The sequence below is a fragment of the Acanthopagrus latus genome, chromosome 23 (genome assembly GCF_904848185.1).
Source record: "Acanthopagrus latus isolate v.2019 chromosome 23, fAcaLat1.1, whole genome shotgun sequence".
Lineage (NCBI taxonomy): Eukaryota > Metazoa > Chordata > Actinopteri > Spariformes > Sparidae > Acanthopagrus > Acanthopagrus latus.
Window position 1 is genome coordinate 24,551,440 of NC_051061.1, and position 18,810 is coordinate 24,570,249.

The following is an 18,810-nucleotide window of genomic DNA, read 5'->3' on the forward strand; positions in this document are numbered from 1 at the left end:
CGTGACGTCACCTCGCATGGGCGGAGCGTGCATATCATCGCTGCCCATATTTTATTTACAACATTTATTTATTTAATTCATTTCTTCCTCTCCCTCCGAGGCGGAGACGGGCCGCGCGATCTGTGGTCACCTGTGTGATGTAATCAATGCGGGGGGTTAAACGGCGACCCGCAGACCCGCAACACTGATCCAAATCACGCACAACACCGCAAACCAGGCGGCACACAATAGACACAGAGAACAATAGCCGCGCGCTGCTCTTTATTCACAATATCTGATTCATGTTGACGCGCTGATGAGCGGGCCTAGTTCCCGCGGAGGGTTATAACCGTGTGTCGCTTAAAAACACTGCGCTTCAGTTAAAATTAGCCATTTTAGGTGTTTTGAAGCCCCCCGGGAGGAAGAGAAGAAGAACACGTTGTAACGTGCGGGGCGGAGGGAGAGAGACTCTCACCCAGAGCGAGCGAGAGAGAGAGAGGGGAGAGGGGGGAGAGAGGGAGAGAGAGCAGTGAATGGGCACGACTCAGTCAGCAGCACTGCGCCCTTCACTTTATCGATATCGATCAGTTTGGTAATCGAGACATTTAGACCCACAGCGGGTCCGTTAGCTAGCCTGTTAGCTAGCCCGGGAGCTAGCCGCAGCAGCAGCCGCTAACACGATGGGACGCATGTGAAGCAGCCCGGGAGCTAATAGCAGCCTGGCGGAGAAAGAAACAAGGAAGCGGACGGCTAGCTGCGCTACACACAAGCTAACGTTGGCTAACTGTTGGCTAATATTATTTCTAATGAGCGACCCAGGAGTATGCGACCTGATACGAAGAGGTGAGTCGCTGCTTGTTTATTCCTTCGTCCACACACATGTTTTATTTGAGCCTCCATCAGCCCGGGAGATGTTTTAATGGAGCACAGAGATAATGAAAGAGGAAGCATACTGCAGCCTGCGAAGGCAGTTAGCCTGCTAGCATGTTACCAAGCGTAACGTTTATGTTTGAGATTACGGGGGGATGGGGAGGACGGTGTGTGTCATGTTTTCAGGTATGTGCTTCTTAAATTAACACCACACTGTACGTGTGCACACACCTGCAGGTACCCCTGTGCTCACCTGCTCTCGTTAAATGTAGGTTACTGTGACGCGCTAGTTGTTAGCCGTTAGCAACTATCTCGCAAGCGGTGCCAGATGCGCATCTTCATTATTCTTGGCTGCTAACTTCTGTTAGCTAGCTTCATGCTGTGGTTATCTCCCTGATCAATGGGACGATATCAATCCACATGTGTGCAGGAGTTTACACAGCTGAAGGATTCTGACAGGTTACAACAGATTACACAACCAGAGCTGTGAGTCTGCTCAGTGTGTCACTGCTGCTGACTGAACAACACATACACAAACATGATGATCATAACAAGACAGATCAATAAACAAAGTGAAGAGCGTTTATTAAACACGAGAGGAGACAGCGGTGCAGTGAGCTGAGAGGAGAGAAGAAGAAGAAGCACCTGGTGTGTTTTCACACCAGAATCGATCAGCTCATCAGGTGCATCTGTTCAGTGTTTAGACTGAACCTGCATCTGTTCTGAGAACTGATCAGCTGATAACTGATCAGCTGGTCAACTGACAACAGCAAGATGTGTAATTGAGTTCTGGGATATTTTGAACAACATCTCCACAAATATCAGAGACTGAATGTGTCATTGATTACCAGGAGCATAACGGGCAACAGTTCATTAATTAAAGTAATAGTGAACTGCAGCTCTGGTCACAAACATCAGCCCAGGTGTGACAACGAGCTCTGTGACCCGATCAGGACCTTAAGCTCTGTCACCACCGGGCCTGGAGCGAACACATAACTGTATTATTGATCAATCTGCCAGTTATACGGTCGAGTAATCACTTTGTTTTTAAAACGTCAGAACATAAGTGTTCATCACTTCTTCACAAAGTCAAAGACGAACTAAATATTTAATAACAAACCTCAAAGATAGAAACATGTTCGTTATTATCAGTTGAGAGAAAACATAAATCATGTTGGCCAATAAATCACGATCACGTTGTTTAAGTGATTGATGCAACTTATGATTAGTGTCTCTATTGATCGATTCAGCAACTGTTTCCTTTATCAGTCAGTTGATTAAACTAATGAAGAGTGTCTGTCACAGTCATCTCATGTTTTCTGTTTCATTGACCAACACGCTCACTGTAGAAATTTGCTGTACAGCTGCGTAATAACTAGAAATATTACCAAAATCACAATATGAATAAGTTCAATACCCAAACCACAGAAGCTGCTGTGTTTTAATAAACTGTACAATATTGATACTGAGGAGCTGCAGAGACGTGCTGATGTGTTGATGACTTGATGTTAGAAACATGTTTGTTTAGTATAAAAGTGAAATGAAGTTGATCTTCTCCACATGCTCACCCTTCATTAGATGTCAGTTCATCATGCAGCCACGTGTTCTGCTCCACGACACCAGGACCAACTGACCATCATCACCACAGACCAGCTGAAACACTGAAAACAATGTTTGGTTGATAGTTTCTGAGTATTTCTGTTGTTGGACAGATTGGTGAACATCTGATCCCGGATCAGCAGCAGGTTTCAGTCGGCTGAAGTGAAGCAGCTCTGTGGTTTCATGACTTGGTGTTTCTGGTTCAGTGTGAAGGATGTGAATCATTCTGACTCTGCAGAGTCGCTGCCGACATGAAGGACAGACAGATGTTACCTCCGGCTCTCTTCTCTTCCCTTTCCTTCACTAAATGCCGACTTTGTCAGACATGAGACTTGTTATGAACCTGAAATATACAAACTTAAATAGCAGTAAAGATAATGGAATGTGTTTACACTGAATCTTACACTAAAATCTCTGCAGTCCTGAGTGAGACGCACCAACTCATCAGCCTCCAGAAACACTGACTGCTCCTTTAATCACATTTAAATAGCCACAAAAAAACAAAAAACACATCTAACCTCTTCATCTTTGCAGAAAAATCTCCACTATGCTCCTCATTTGTGCTCCGTGCAGTTTTTAATTTAAGACAATGAATCACTTTATTCACACTGAAGAGTTAGTTTGAGAGTTCTTCTGGGTGACGATCGAAGATAAAACATAGAGAAGAAGATGATCTGATGAAGCTCAGTTTGTTCAGCGGCTGCAGCGTGCTTTTAGATTTAAAGGGTCATTCTGCCACAATATTACACATCAGGGACTTCTGTAGTTTTGTCACCCAGAGTTTTAATATTTACAACATTAATGAGGTAATAATACAAACTCTTTCCATCAGTGAACCAATGAGCTGCTCCAAGAGGAGAACGAGGCCCAGAATGCTAGAAAGGTGGCAGGGTCTGCCACACGTAAACAGAGTTAAACTGTATGAGTTTGTTGTTGTTTCAGTCAGTGAAGGTGTTTCTCTCCGTAAGTAAAACTACAGACTGCTCCTTTAACTTAAAGGTTGTAAATCTCAGGTAGAACCTGACCGATACATTAGTACCAGCCAATCACAGGTGAGCTGGTGTCAGTGAGCAGAGAATGATGACGTTATCGTTATTATTGAACACTTTAATAATACAAGTCTGATCACTTAAACAAACGTACAGAAGACGTCGTCTAAATAAAGTTTTGACAGCTGTCCATTGTTTATGGTCCAGGATCAGATCATCTGATGCTGAAGAATCACGCAGGCAGATCTCAGATCAGCTCCTCCGTCACTTCTCTCACTGTAGTTTATGTGTGGTTGCCATGGCGACGCAACGAGCAGCAGCGGCAAGTTGAAAAGCGGCGTGAACTTTGAGGTGCGTTGATGACAGAGATCAGACCAACCTCAGAGGTCAGAGATGATTCCTGCTGACGTGACCAGATGATTCAGTCCACTGTAACACAACACACACACACAACAACACAACACACACACACAACAACACACGCACACAACGCTTCTGGTTTTGCTCCCTTCTGTCAAAGATCTGTGAACACAAATGATTATCCCTCTGACATTTCCTCTGACCAGATAATCTACAGGTTATCACAAAATGATCTTTATATTCTGGCAGACATGAAGTATAAACCTGAAATATATGTTTAATAACAAGAACAAGGCAGAAATCAACAGCGTAGATCAGCAAATACACCAGAACGATGAGCGTCGGGGTTCAGATCACAACGCCTTAAATGTCTCATTGTGTCCGATACAGATTCAGTCTGGTGAAGTGAGCACCGCCACACTGGTACCAGTACACCTGTGATCGGCTGGTACCGATGTATGGGTCATTCACAACATTTAAAGTGTATTGTTCAATTTAATTTAGTTTATTGTCAAGTGATCACAGAAAACACCGTCTGTCTGTTGCTAGTTTAAAGTTTAAATTGAGTCTCATAATCTTCTTAACTTTTATAATCAAGCATTTGTTCAACAAAAATCTATTTTCATTCATTTCAGTGTCACTCATAACTCATGATGATAGAAGTTTCATGAACCATGATACTGTGAACCTGTGAGACTCTGAGGTAACACCTCTGGATTATCTTGGCAGTAAGTTTACTATCGAACATCGTGACAGTCGCCATCCTCAATATTTTTTCACCGGATCAAAAATTACACACGGCTGTTTTGGCATCTCAGGGCTTTTATTTTGAAAAGAACCTGTGTGCTGAGCGGTGGCAGCGTGTGATGACGTCTGCTGGACGTGACTGCACGCAGAACTTTACACTGTTTTGGGTTTAAAGCAGGAGAAAATGTTGTATCACGTGATTCGATTACATGTTGTCTTTGCTGTTAGACAATAATGTTGTCCATCGCCATATTTGGGCAGGACGCTATCGTGATGTAACATTTTGGATAGCGACCAAAACTGCTCCTGGCAAAGACACACACACACACACACACACACACTTACAGAGCTGAACACATTTGTGCTCAAAACTGAGGAATCAACCTTTTGTGTGTGTGTGTGATCATCTCTGGTCCCCGACCCAAACAAAGATGGCAGCTCTCCCTCAGGCTGCCATCTTTGTTTTCTCTGGATCTTTCTCTAGGACCTCTCTAACTGTTTTGTCCCTGTGATGTCAGACACTGACTGTTTGACCTTTGACCTCTGTGCTCCCCATCTGTCTCTGGTTCTGCAGCTGACTTGTTCGGGGATGTCGGGCAGTAAGGCGCTGGGCGGGGGGGCGAGGCGCAGGCGGACCCGGTGCCGGCGCTGCCAGGCCTGCATGAGGACCGAGTGTGGAGAGTGTCACTTCTGTAAGGACATGAAGAAGTTCGGAGGGCCCGGCCGGATGAAGCAGTCCTGCCTCCTGAGGCAGTGCACAGCGGTGAGACACACACACACACGGTTCACACTCAGGATGATTGACAGGTGTCTCTGTTTTTTTGTTTTTTTTTTTTAAATGAAGCCTTAAAGGATCATTCTGCTTTATTCACACTCCAGTGCTCCAACATGTAAACACTGATTGAAACACTTTAAACATTATTAGTCAGGACGGTAAACGCATGAGTCGCTGAGCCGGTTTAGACACATTTGCATGCAGAGCAAACACACACTTTATATCACAAAGTGCTCACTTCAGCTGAAAGCCTCCATTTGCATGTATCAACAAGACTTTAACAACAGTGACACACACACACACACACACAGTGAGGAGAGCTCACCCAAACATTGAACTCGGTCCTCCTCTGACAGATAAAAGATCTTCCCACTATCAGACTGATGACTCAGTAAACTGCCAGCTGTCATCATGTGTTCGTGTTCATGAGACGTTTGTTCTTCAAACAGAAAATCAATCGGGATCATTGATTCGGTTCAGTGTGAGGAGTGGACAAAATGTTCTCTCACTCCAGAACATAGACCGGTCCTCACAGAGATACACATACCACTTCCTGCTCCACACACACACACACACACACACACACACACAAACAGACACACACACACAGATTTACATGTCAACGTAATCACACACACATGCTGAGCGTCTTCAAACACTGAAGGTGTGGATTTTTTTGTGTTGATTCTTCAAATAGCATCAGCAGGAGAGGATGCTGGGTTTCCATGGCAACCGGAGATGGTTGCTGGTGCTGTGATTGAGAGAGAGAGTTGGCTTTGATTCATCGCCATGGTTTCACGGAGATGCTTTTACACACACACACACACACACACACACACACACACACACACACACACACACACACACACACACACACACTCTGAGCCAGTCAGTCTGCAGCTCCTCAGATTATTGCTGTTGATTTATGCATTTATTTGTTTGTTTGTCTGTGGTTAGGGGAGGAGCAGGAGGAGGAGAGGAAGATGAGGATGTGTCAGTTTCAGTTAGGAATGTCATGAGGGAGGGAGGGAGGATAGGGTGGATGTTGCTCCTCCTGCAGGAGCTGGAGCTGGAGGAGGAGGAGCAGGAGCAGGGGGAGGAGCAGGAGGATCAGTGCAAGCAGCTCGTCTCCTCCTCGTTAATCTTCCAGCAGTTATTAGTTTTCTTTGTTGTCCACGCTTCAGGAATATGTGATGTCACTTCAGGCTACATTAGTTGCTGCTAGCAAAGCACAGCACAATGTCAAGTCTTGACTATCCAGCTGCATTGTGGGTAGTGTAGGAATTGATTATTATTGATTAACCTGTTATTTTTCTCCATGAATATTTGTTGTTTGTCTTCAGATGTCTTGTTTAGTTTGACAGTTCAGAGAGATTCAGTTTACTGACAGATGAGAAACACGAACCAATTAACTGATCGATTAAAGACACAATATGTAACATTTCTGCTTTAAAGAGTCTCACTCACCTGTGAATCATCAATGTGTTAGCATTTAGCTCACAGCACCACTGTGTCTAAATACAGCTGCTAGCATGACAGGAGCCTGACTCACCTGTATCTCTATCTGTCTGACTCACCTGTCTCTCAACCTGTGTCTCCACCTGTATCGCTACCTGTCTGACTCACCTGTCTCTCTCTCTGTCTGTGTCCAGCCGGTGTTGCCTCACACGGCGGTGTGTTTTGCGTGCGGCGAGGCGGGCAAGGAGGACACGGTGGACTCTGAGGAGGAGAAGTTCAGCCTCTGTCTGATGGAGTGCACCATCTGCAACGAAATCATCCACCCCAGCTGCCTGAAGGTCAGTCGTCACACCTGCTCTCACTAAACCCATAAAACACATGATGTAATGTCACAGGTGAGTTCAGTGTTTCTACACTTTCAGCTGCAGAAATTCAGGATTTTGGTTTACACCTTTTCTGTGAGATCAAACTTCAGTGATGTTGGAGATAAATCGGGTCGTTGCAGAATAAAGTAAGAAAGAGATCCTCACTGATGACCTGAGATCTGATGTTTATCATCATAACAGCCAGATTATAAAGATACTGAATTCTTCTTTGCTCTTCGCGTCCCGTCAGTCTTCTGCAGATTTCCAGACGTTTCCCCAAATAAGCTCAGATTGATTGAGGGATTATGTTGCTCTCTGCTGTAATGTTGGCTGATACAGACAGAACACACTGTACAGGACAACCTGCTGACTGGAACACCAGTGAGTTTTATTTGTTACCTTGGACACCAGGCAGGAAATATCACAACGCAGGAATAAATTCTCTTCTTCTTCCTCTTCAAGCACAAACATGAACCGGCTGCGAGGTTTTCTTTTAACCCTGAGGGGAAACTGAGGCTCTGCAGCCGAGAGAATTAAAGAGCAACAAAGAGAATAATAAGGAAGAGAAACAGAAATAGACGAACATCAGAATGAATCTCTGCCCACCAATAAATCTGTGTTTTCCTGCTGGTGATAAAAGTGACCACAAAGTCTGAGAGGAAGTCTGAAATATTTAAAGACGATCAGAATATTTTCAGACGATGTAGAAGTTGAAATTTTTGAGAAAAATTCAAGATTGGTTTTAAATTTATGGAGAAAATGATATATGTCATGATAGCAAGATCATGATATGAAACCATGGATTGTTAGATTTTGGATACGTGAAATGATCACAATGGTCAAAAATATCTCTATTTAATTTAACTTGATATACTCAAAAGATCATCAACTGTTTTAAACATTGATATATTAATCATAAACATCCAAACTGTATTTAGTTAAACTGGATTTAAAATATGTCAGAAAATATATAAATGTGGAGTAAATAGCGTGTTAATGGGATTTATATTTCATAAAGTCTAAAAATATCACAATGTAACATCAATGTGAGAAATCTGAGATAATAATCAAAATATTTTGAGAAAAACAGCAAAAATGAGTCGATTTTGGGCAGAAAGTTGAGTTTTTAACAAAATTGTGATCAGTTAAGCAGGTACGTTTAATTGATAATTCAAAATAAATGATAATTTAACAGTAAATCGTTGAAGAAGTTAAGCTAATGTAATGCTTCTGTTTTCTTTATTAAAAATGTCCATCAGACTCGGCCAGATGAAAAACTTCTATGATGAATCAATATCCACATTTCCATCAACTGATCGCTTCAGCTCTTTTTAAATTCTTTTATACATTAAAGATAATGTTTCTACAGCACAGTGAAGTGGACGAGTATCTCAGAGTTGTACTTGAGTAAATATACTTAGTTACATTCCATCAGTGACAAACTAATAAAAAGAGAAGTTCATGGTTTTTCACATTAAAATCTTTTGAGTAGAGATGATTTATTTACCTATGCTTTTATTTTGAAGCAGCAGGAAGTGCTGAGTCACTGTGGTCTTAGATGTAACTGATGATTGTTGTGCCTCCATCTTGTGTCTCAGATGGGTAAAGCTGAAGGAATCATCAACGATGAGATTCCAAACTGCTGGGAGTGTCCCAAGTGCCACAAGGAGGGAAAAACCAGTAAGGTAAGAGTCCCACCTGTCCACCTGCCCACCTGTCCACCTGCCCACCTGTCCACCTGTCCACCTGCCCACCTGTCCACCTGCCCACCTGTCCACCTGTCCACCTGCCCACCTGTCCACCTGTCCACCTGCCCACCTGCCCACCTGCCCACCTGCCCAACACACCAGTTCACTGTCATCTATCTGTCAACATCCTTAGAAGTCTTGTTACATCCATGAAGAAACTCAGTTTATTTTCCAAGACGAGGAAACAAACCAGAAAATATTCATCGTTTCAAAAACTGATATCAGAAAATTTAAAAAGAAATAATTAAAAACGTTGTCAGATTAATTTAATGGTCGACAGTTGATTATTTGTTGCAACAGCTTCTCTCCTGTCAGCACTCTCAGTCTGAGATGTCCTCAAAGGGCCACCGTACCCAGAACAGAAGTATGAAAGCACATCATATTTTTCTACAAAATTAAATGTGAGACTTTATTTGCTTGTTAGACTTTATTGTTATTATATTATTCATGATTAAACAAGTTGTTCCTGATTGGACCTGGAATCAACATCCCTCCTGAGGGATCTGATCTCAGGTGTGAACGACTCCCAAGATGCAGTGAGGTGGTCAGACAGAACAGCACCAGACTCCATTAACAAATGTGGTGATTTTAAGAGTTGTTGAGTTAAAACAAACTTTATAACATAGTGAAACTGTGTCTCTGACAGATTCTGAATCTTTGTGTCCTTGTTGTAAATTCAGCATTAAATGTTTCAGCTGAAGTTGTTTGTCTCCTTGTAAAAAGTGTCAGTTTGTGGCAGCATGTCTGTACCAGCCTGTCTGCTTCTGTGTCTAAAGTGCTAAAGTCTTACCTGCCAACACTGATCAGCTGTTTGAACACACTGTTTACACTGATTTCACCATTTACACTCCATTTATGAAAGAAGAAACATGTTATTGATCTAAACATGTCACATGTTACAAAGACACTAAACAGGAACAATATAGGCGACTTCTTTGTCCCCGTGGAGAAAGTCCCCAGACTCCCTTAACAAATGTGTCAGTTTAGTGAGTTGCTGAGTTGGAGACACTTTATAAACTCTGTGAAACTCTGTCTCTGACTCATTCTGCAGTATTTGGACCTTCTTGTTAATTCGGCAAATGATCTACATAAAAAATCTTTCTGTCTCTGAGTTGAAAAATGGAGTCTGTTTGTCTCAGTGATGGATGGTTTGTGTCATACTGAAATGTTGTAGTGAAGTTTTAAACTGAACTTCCTGTGGTTGTGAGTCCAACGTCTGAATCAGTCTGATGGTCCTGTCCAGGACCAGGCCGACGGCTCGGGGAAACGCAGGCTGGATAACGGCGAGGTGGGCCGCTGGAAGCTCACAGATGACCCTCCACCTAAAAAGAAAGCCCCTCCCTCCCTGGAGGAGGGGGGGAGAACGGACGGGGGACACAAGAGGAAGAAGGAGAAGGAGCTGCCTCAGGACAGCGGGCCCAAGAAGAAGGTGAACCGTCTGGTTTCTGCTCTGACGTGATGCTGATGTGTTGAAGCCATTCACCGCTCTGACTGTCTGTCTGTCTGTCTTCTTCTCTCTGTCAGATGAAGGGCGGCCACGAGAAACGCCTCAAAAAGGTACGAAAACTTCGCTCAGTGTTGTTTGAGTGGACTGATGGCAAACATCAACACGTCAAAATGAGAACTTTTCACAGTTTGTGTCGGCTCATCTGTTGAGCTGCTGTGACCTCTGTTGCCTGTATGTCGGTGTGTTAGTGATCATTTATTTGTCGTCAGCCTGATGAATGTGTTTTTTTTCCACTGGATTGAGTTGAAATGACATAAATCCATGTTTGAATTCATGTTTCAGTGAATTTGACGGTTTATGTGATGAAACAAACTTGAACGTTTCTCTCCATCAGAAACCCAAACAGGAGGCGGTGGAGTCCAACGGCCCCACCTCCTCAGCTGGAGGAGGAGCAGGAGGACTGCAGGGCTCCTCCTCAACAACCTCCTCTCAGCCGGGGGGAGGAGGTGGGGGAGGAGCGGGGGGGACGTCGAGTGCAGACCAGCGCTCGCATCACAGAGAGAAACTGGAGCGGTTTAAGAGGATGTGTCTGCTGGAGCGCCGACCCGAGTCCTCGTCCTCGTCCTCCTCCAGCTCCGAGTCTGACTCCGAGTCCGACTCTGACGACTCCCTCAGGGGGGAGCAGGCAGGGGGAGGCTCCTCGCCATCATCGTCCTCCCCCGCCCCGCCTCCTCCCATCGTCTATGGCAACAGCAGCGGAGGGCGGGCGGAGCGAGAGAGGAGTCGCAGCGAGCGGGAGAGAGAGAGAGAAAGGGAGCGCCGCCTAGCTGAGCTGGGCTTCAGCGCCAGTGAGGAGTCGGAGGGGGAGGGGGGGAGGGGGGAGGACGAGGTGAGGGAGGAAGAGCAGGGAGGTGGAGGCGGGGAGAAGGCACGGCGGAGAGGAGGTGAGGCTGGGTTACCTCCACGAGGACGGAAAGCAGGACTGCTTGATGGAGAGGAGGAGGACATGCCCACCTCCGACAGGACCAGGAAAAACTCTGCCTCCCTCCCCCCGCCCTCACCCCTCTCCTCCAATCAGATGCCGCCGTCCTCGCAGCACGACGGTTTCACAGGGAAGCAGCGCAGCAATGGGCAGGACGCGCGCAACGGACGGACACGAGGAGGGACAGGAGGCGGGAGGGAGGGAGGGGAGAAGGAGAACACCAGTGGTGTTCTGACCAATCACAGACACAGTGGGGGGGGAGGGGGAGGGACCAAAGGTAGTGGGAGCCGCGGCAACAAGATCCGTAGCAACAGTAAAAACCAGACGTCCAGAAACAACAGCACCTCCTCCTCCGCCTCCATCCCCACGTCCAATGGGGGAGGAGGCCCGGGGGGAGGCGGCCTGATGATGTCTGCCATGGCAGCGTCTCCATGCTCACAGCCGTCCCGCCTCGCGCCGCGCTCTCAGATGATGAAGCGCAGCCCTCCGGCAGTCCCCTCGCCACCCCGGCCCATTCAGATGGAGAGACACCTGGTGAGGCCGCCCCCCACCTGCCCCGAGCCCAGCTGCCTGCCGCTGGACTCTGGCTCCTCCCACATCATGACGCGGGACGTGTGGCTGCGAGTGTTCACTCACCTGAGCCAGAGAGAGCTGTGTGTCTGCATGAGAGTCTGCCGCACCTGGAGCCGCTGGTTAGTGACATCACAGTGACATCATGCTGACGTCACACTGACATCATGTGCTTCATGTAAGCTGCTGTAAACGTTCTCGTCTTCTTCAGGTGTTGCGATAAACGGTTGTGGACTCAGATCGACCTGAGCCGGCAGCGCTCCATCACCCCCCCCATGCTGAGTGGTATCATCCGCCGACAGCCCGTCTCACTCAACCTGGGTTATACCAACATCTCCAAGAAACAGCTGATGTGGCTCATCAACCGCTTACAAGGTGCCGCCAGCACTTCCTGTTTACCTGTTGACTGTCACACAGTCAGAAACTGTTTGAAAAGAAATGTCTGGAACACTTGTTGTTGTTTATATTCAGGGTGCTGTGTGACATCACAGATGTCAATCACAGAATGAGACAGTTGATCAAAACATCTGTTGACTGAGACGATCAATACATTCATCAATCAGCGATAACAGAACAAACTGAAGGTGTCTGCACCAGACACCAGACCAGACAGAGTCTCAAACTACCTGAAACTAAACTCAGTTAACTTCTGGAGCTTTCAGCTGGTTTTTACCTTCTTCAGCAAAGACTTTCACCTGTGCGTCTCACCTGTGCATCTCACCTGTGCGTCTCATCTGTCCTCACTGTCCTGTTCAGGTCTGTTGGAGTTGAATGTGTCCGGGTGTCCGTGGCCGGTGGTCTCTGCTCTGTGTCAGGCCGTCTGTCCCTGCCTGAAGCTGCTGGACCTCAGCAGAGTGGAGGACCTAAAAGACTCTCACCTGAGAGAGCTGCTGGCCCCCCCACCTGACACCAGGACAGGTGAGACACTCACACACCTGCACTGAGACATTAGATGATGCTTTTAAATCAAAGTTAAACGTGTGTGAAGATGTGCGGACGTGTTTCAGGGTTCAGTTCTGTAAATGATTTGATTGTTTTACTCTCTGTGTCTAGTTCTCTCACACGTTCTCTGCTCTCTGATTGGTCGATCAGCTCACGGTGAAACCAGAGTGGGGCGTTTCCAGAACGTGACAGAGCTACGATTGGCAGGTTTGGACCTGACGGACACGTCATCTCGTCTGTTGGTGCGTTACGTTCCTCACCTGACCCGGTTGGACCTGAGTCAGTGTGGAAACGTCACGGACCAGACGGTGCACACCCTCACCTCCCCCATCTCCCCCCTGAGAGAGAGCCTCACCCACGTCAACCTGGCAGGTAAATGCAACAGAATCATGCTGAAGGTCCAAATGCCAAGTGTGATGTCTGATTCTGATGAGTCAGAACCCGACCTGTTCTACATATCTGCACCAACTTAGGACAGCTATAGAACAGGTGTAGCACAGGTGTAGCACAGCTGTAGACTGACGTTGTCTCTGTTGCAGGCTGTGTGAAGGTGACGGAGCAGTGCGTCCCGTTGCTGCGGCGCTGCACCTCCCTGCAGACGGTCGACCTGCGCTCCTGCTCGCTCCTCTCCTCTGAGACTGGACAGCTGCTCTCCTTCCCGTCACACTCCGCCTCCTCCTCCTCCTCCTCCTCCACCACCTCCTCCTCCGCCACCACCACGGTTGCTGCTTCATCCTCCTCCGCTACGTCGGTCTCCTCCTCCTCCTCTTCCTCCTCCTCCTCCTCCTCCTGTCCTCCTGACGACAGAACACTGCTAAAGAACAGCTAAAGTCCTCCTCGATGTCACGTGACACTTGAGTCATTGGTCCAGGCGTCCTACAAGCCCCGCCTCCCACCTCATTACACTACAGACAGGTGAGGTAGAGGAGGAGGAGGAAGGAGGAGGGACCTGAGCAACTTTTCCCCTGTTGGAAAAGGTTTTGTTTTGTTGGCGGGCACAGCCACCACAGAGGAGGAGGAGGAGGAGGAGGAGGAAGATATTTTGGGAAAGTTGTCGGTAATAGTAAAAAGAATTAGAAACCCTGAGCATGTACATATTTGTTCTCTGTACAATTTTGGGTGTGTGTATATATCTGTAGTTTACTGTAAATGACCTTTAACCTTTGAAACATCACCCCAACACTCCTTTCCTTCCCTGCTTCCTTCCTTCCTTCTTTCCTTCCTTCCTTCCATCCAACGACCAATCATCACGCCAGACATCCACCTGCTCGTCAGTAGCTGCAGGAGAGAGAAAAGTGGAAAATTAAAACTTGATGTTGTTCAGATTTCGTTGCTGTGGTTTGAAAGGTGACATCAAACCTCCATCCCCACCCACCCCACCCCACCCCACCCCACCCTCACAGGAAGTCAGAAACACTTGAGGCTTGATGTTCAAACTGAGGACAATCTGATATTTGTGTCTCATTCACGATCAGAACACAGTTTGGGATTTAGACAGTTTCCCTCGTCTGGGTCTGAGTGGACGACGTGTCCTGAAGTGTTTGATAGAAATGCATCTTTTGTGTATGAAGTTTGGTGCAGCTGGAGAGTCTCTCTGCAGAGGGATTAATCCCGTGCTAAGGTGGACGAACGATGAAAGTTAGAGAATCAGCTGAACAAGATGGCGTCTTCAGGCGTCTCGTTTTGTCCAACCAGCAGTCAACAACCCAAAGAAACTCAGTCCAGAAGCAGCAGTCGTCTCCTCGCCTGCTGCATAATCTGTTGAATAATCTATTAATGAATCAACTGCTGCATTTCAGACTGACACTGTTTCCTCTTGACAAATCTAAATGATCCAGTTTGTGATAATCAGACCTCAGATCAGTGCTCAGTCAAGTCTTTCTGTCTTCTGTGAATGAAGCTTCATTCATGAGAGAATCTGTGCTCAGTGTCGAGGCTGCAATCAGAGTGAACTCAGCTCCTAATGAATGTAAACACATGGTCAGGTGTGTGTGTGTGTGTGTGTGTGTGAGAGAAAGAGAGATGGAAACTGTTAATTATGATTGTATGAACCCAGTGAGGCAGCAGACAAAACAGGTAATAATCAGAAAGTTTATGATCTTGTCGGAAGTCAAAGAGACTCTTTCAGATTATTCCCAGGTTTATGTGACGATGCGACAGATTAATTCTGTGTTGTCAGATGTTTGGACTCGGCTTCATGTAAAGACAATTCAAATCAGATCAACCAGTAAACAGGAAGTGACCTCACCAGACGGCTGCGGAGTGAGTGACCTTCAGGAGCAGTGAACTGATCAGGTGTCAGCAGTGTCCAGTCGTCCTCCCGTCTCTGAACACACCGTCCAAACTGTCCCGTTCACTCCAGCAGACAAACGTCTGAGGGTGAATCACAGATTTGGAGAGAGGCTAACAGTTTCCCTCTGCCTTCAGTGTTTGTGCTAAGCTAAGCTAAGCTAGGCTAAACACATCAGTGTCGAAATCAAAGTGAAACATGACGAGCAGCTCTGTAAACCACAGAGCGGGCCAGGCTAACAGTTTCCTCCCGCTTCTAGTCTTTGTGCTAAGCTAGGCTAAGCAGACCTGTGTGGTCCTGTAAAATGTCAAACTGTTCCTTTAAACGGCGTCCAGTCACGAGGGTGTCGCTGCAGGTTGTTCCGGTGTGAGTTTGGTTTGAGGTGTTTTCCTTCCTGCTGTGTGTGTGTGTGTGTGTGTGTGTGTGTGTGTGTGTGTGTGTGTGTGTGTGTGTGTGTGTGTGTGTGTGTGTGTTCAGACCGACAGCTGAAACTGAGCCTCAGTGTCTTCAACATTCGCCTCAATCGTTCATCTTCTCCTCTTCGTCCTTTGTCTCCGTCTGTTGGTCACCTCCGATCAGATCGATCGATCGCGTGTTTCTCAGGAGTATTTTCTTCTTTTTTGTTTTTTTGTTTCTTTTTAAATCAGGTTTTAATTTATTTCGTGCCGCAGCAGCACTCCCATCCAGTCCGAACACACATTCCTGCTTCCTGCATGAGAGAGAGAGTTTGTTTTTGATTGTCTCACATTTGGTTCTGTTGGGTTCTGTTGGCAGCAGGTCCATTTATCTGAACGGATGTGTCGTTTTGTTTTCTACATGCACACAGCTGCTTTGTTTAAATCACACCGAGTCTGAATGTGTTCTGTGGAAGCTCACTGGTGCCAGAACAACAACACGCACTGGGTCAGAATCTCAACTCTCCTGTGGTCTTTATTATAATTAGTGTCATAATTATTATTTTACTGAATCATGATCTTGACTTCCTGTCTGATTAAATCAAAGTCAAAATCAACACTCGGGTCTTAAGTTCTACTTTTCTCGACTCGCTGTCTCAGTATTTAGATTAAAACATGAAGATTGACGTGTTTTTATTCCTGCGTCTGTTTTGTTTTTTGGCCACAGTGAGCTTCCATAGTTCTCTCAGGAGCCTCACTTATGAAAAGTCTGTGGTTCTGAGTTTCCCATCAGGACGTGTTGAAGTTCTGATGCGTCACAAAAAGCCAGAAATCAAAGCGAGTGACAGATTTGATCTCAGCAGAGGTTTTGATAAATGAGGCGCTGATGCTCAGACTCGTCCCGTCTCAGCTGTGACGTCTGATGTTTGATTTGATTATGTGTGTTAACGAGCTGTCCGTCATGTGAGGCAGTGGCACTGAGAGGGGGGGGGGTTGTCAATATTATTTACATTATTTTTCATGTTGAATTTCTGGATGTACGTGACAAATCAAACAGCCAAACAAATGATGGACTTCACTTATTATAATGAGGAAATTATGAATATTCACGTTTTTCAGGGTAGATTGTCGCCTTGTACTGGCTAGCATATTGGTTAGCGTGTTGCACGTTAGCCGCACAGTATCACGTTAGCTAGCTAGCTCAGTCTCAAGCGTTGCCAGTTACTGTTGCGTTACCTCGACTGCACTGAACTGAAAAACTGAGGATGTAAATTAGAATCTACCATTAGTTGATAATGATTAGCAGGAAAGTGGCCATTATCAGTGGATAGCTAACATAAGCAAGCAAGCTAAAGAAGATTTTGTGTCAGTATTCGAGTTTGAACTCCCCAAACATTAGCTCTTTACTTTTAATTAGCTACTTTGGTTAACATTTGTGCATGAGTAAGCCAAGGTTACAAGCTTAACACTGGTTTGTCCGATGTTGGCTAGCTGTTTGCATATTAGCTCCATATGTTAGCATCAGAGTTTTGTTTAACTCTGCAATGGAAGATAAAACTGAAGAAGAGCTAAAGTAAAAGTCAAAGCCACCACGATGTAATTTCTCAAACCCGTAAGCTAGCTAATAAAGCTCACATTCGCATCGATCAGAAATCAATCAGGAATGTAATTAATACAGAAAGAGACAAAAGTAAAGAATATTCAAATGACTGAAGCCATTATTAACCTATGCTAACATTAGCTCACTCACATGCATGTCACTCCTTGCAGAGAAATTTAAACTCCACTGTTCTTAATATGACAGTTAATTTCTTAAATGCAAGACTTTCAAATTTAATGAGCTAATGTTTTAGTGCATTAGTAAGTGGCTTGGTTGGTTAATTATCTGGTACCACGTTAGCATCACAGTTGCACATTAGCTCACTGGTCTTATCGTTCAAACCGAAGAACAAACAGCTGATTTAAGGTGAAAATGAGCGGGAAAACCACCATTATGTGTTTATCCAAACCTGTGACCTGCCCTGCTAGCTTGATAGCCCATTAGCTGGCTCAGTTAATTAGTAAACATAAGCAAGCTAACTTGTGTTAGCTTGGAAGTTGGAGGTTCTAGGTACAGTGGCAGCAGTGCAGTGGAGGTGACGCATCACTTCCTGTCTCGTTCCTGCTCGGTGGTGGAGGTCGTTGTGCAGGACAGAAAAAGTATTCGTAGATAAATTTTAAAATCGCCATGACGTCGTGCTGCTTGACAGCCAGTCGCCTCGTTGTGCCATAAACACACCAGATCAATGTTCCACTGTGTTCACATCTGAATGGGTCAGTTTTTATATTATTTTTTGTATTTGGTGATTTAGTTGTTTGTTTGTTTTTTACTGTGACTGTAACATTTTGTTAACGATGCATATCACAGCTTCAGACTTCACCTAGCAACAGGTGAGGAGTTCAAAACTGATTGGACGATAATCCCTGACTCCTGAAAGCTCTTATCCAATCAGAAGCCCAGACATATCTCAGCTCCTCCCTCTTCTGTATCTTAGTAAAGCTCTCATGTCTTTATGGATATTTTAAAGATGCACTGGATCATCATCATCATCACCTTCATCCTCGCCTTTTGCCAAATGTAGTTTTTGTTTTGAAAAGGGGCATTTTATCCTGACTTTCTTTTCTTTGTTTGCTTTTTGTTCTTTTTTTATACTTTGTCCATGACTCTTCCGCCGTGTTGATGAAAAAAATTGAGGAAGAAGTTGGAACAAAAAGTAAAAAGTGACACAAAAAGACCAACTCAAGGCAGCTACGTATGAGTGACTACTGTAAAATGACTAACTAATAAAGAAGCAATGGGTTTGTTTTTACTTCCTGTCGTTCTGTTTGTTCACTGACAGTCTGATGTCATCACAAACACTCTAATGTCATCACAGATGTTATTTATCTGGTTTTAAATCCTTAGAGTTTATTAACTTCACATTTAAATTCTTTACTTTTGATGAAAGTATCAGTAGGAACAGTGCAACAGTAACTAGATTACAAGTAAATGTTTTCCTTCCCAACAATCATAAACAAACGTATAAAATGTTGCTGACATTTAAACACCACGAAGAGTAAAAGTACTGCTTTTTATATTATGTAAATTATTACATGAAACTTTAATTCTTCAGTCGTCACATCTAATTGTTGTAATCACATAAGTGGAAAGTAAGTAAAAGTACATTTACTCAGGTTCTCTGATGTACAGTTTTCCCACTTCCTGCTACTTTATACTTCTACTACATTTAGTTACTAGTTACTTTACAGATTACA

General features: G+C 45.1%; 1 protein-coding gene across 4 annotated transcripts; it reads left to right on the forward strand.

The window, feature by feature from the left end:
* The first annotated feature begins 130 nt into the window (after nucleotides 1-130).
* On the forward strand, nucleotides 131-18,365 carry zgc:158376 (uncharacterized protein LOC100101643 homolog). Of its 4 annotated transcripts, none has more exons than XM_037090051.1 (12): nucleotides 131-822; nucleotides 3,645-3,788; nucleotides 5,119-5,307; nucleotides 6,972-7,115; nucleotides 8,741-8,827; nucleotides 10,134-10,319; nucleotides 10,415-10,447; nucleotides 10,732-12,011; nucleotides 12,101-12,264; nucleotides 12,646-12,807; nucleotides 12,943-13,203; nucleotides 13,371-18,365. In XM_037090051.1, the coding sequence occupies exons 2-12, from the start codon at nucleotides 3,723-3,725 to the stop codon at nucleotides 13,658-13,660; spliced, it is 2,862 nt and encodes a 953-aa protein (XP_036945946.1). In that variant the 5' UTR covers nucleotides 131-822; nucleotides 3,645-3,722; the 3' UTR covers nucleotides 13,661-18,365. The 4 variants fall into 4 exon arrangements, with proteins under 4 accessions (XP_036945946.1, XP_036945949.1, XP_036945948.1 ...); XM_037090054.1 differs by lacking the exon at nucleotides 3,645-3,788 and adding an exon at nucleotides 4,433-4,525 and having other exon boundaries at nucleotides 136-822; XM_037090052.1 differs by having other exon boundaries at nucleotides 144-822; nucleotides 12,982-13,203.
* Nucleotides 18,366-18,810: the final 445 nt, after the last annotated feature.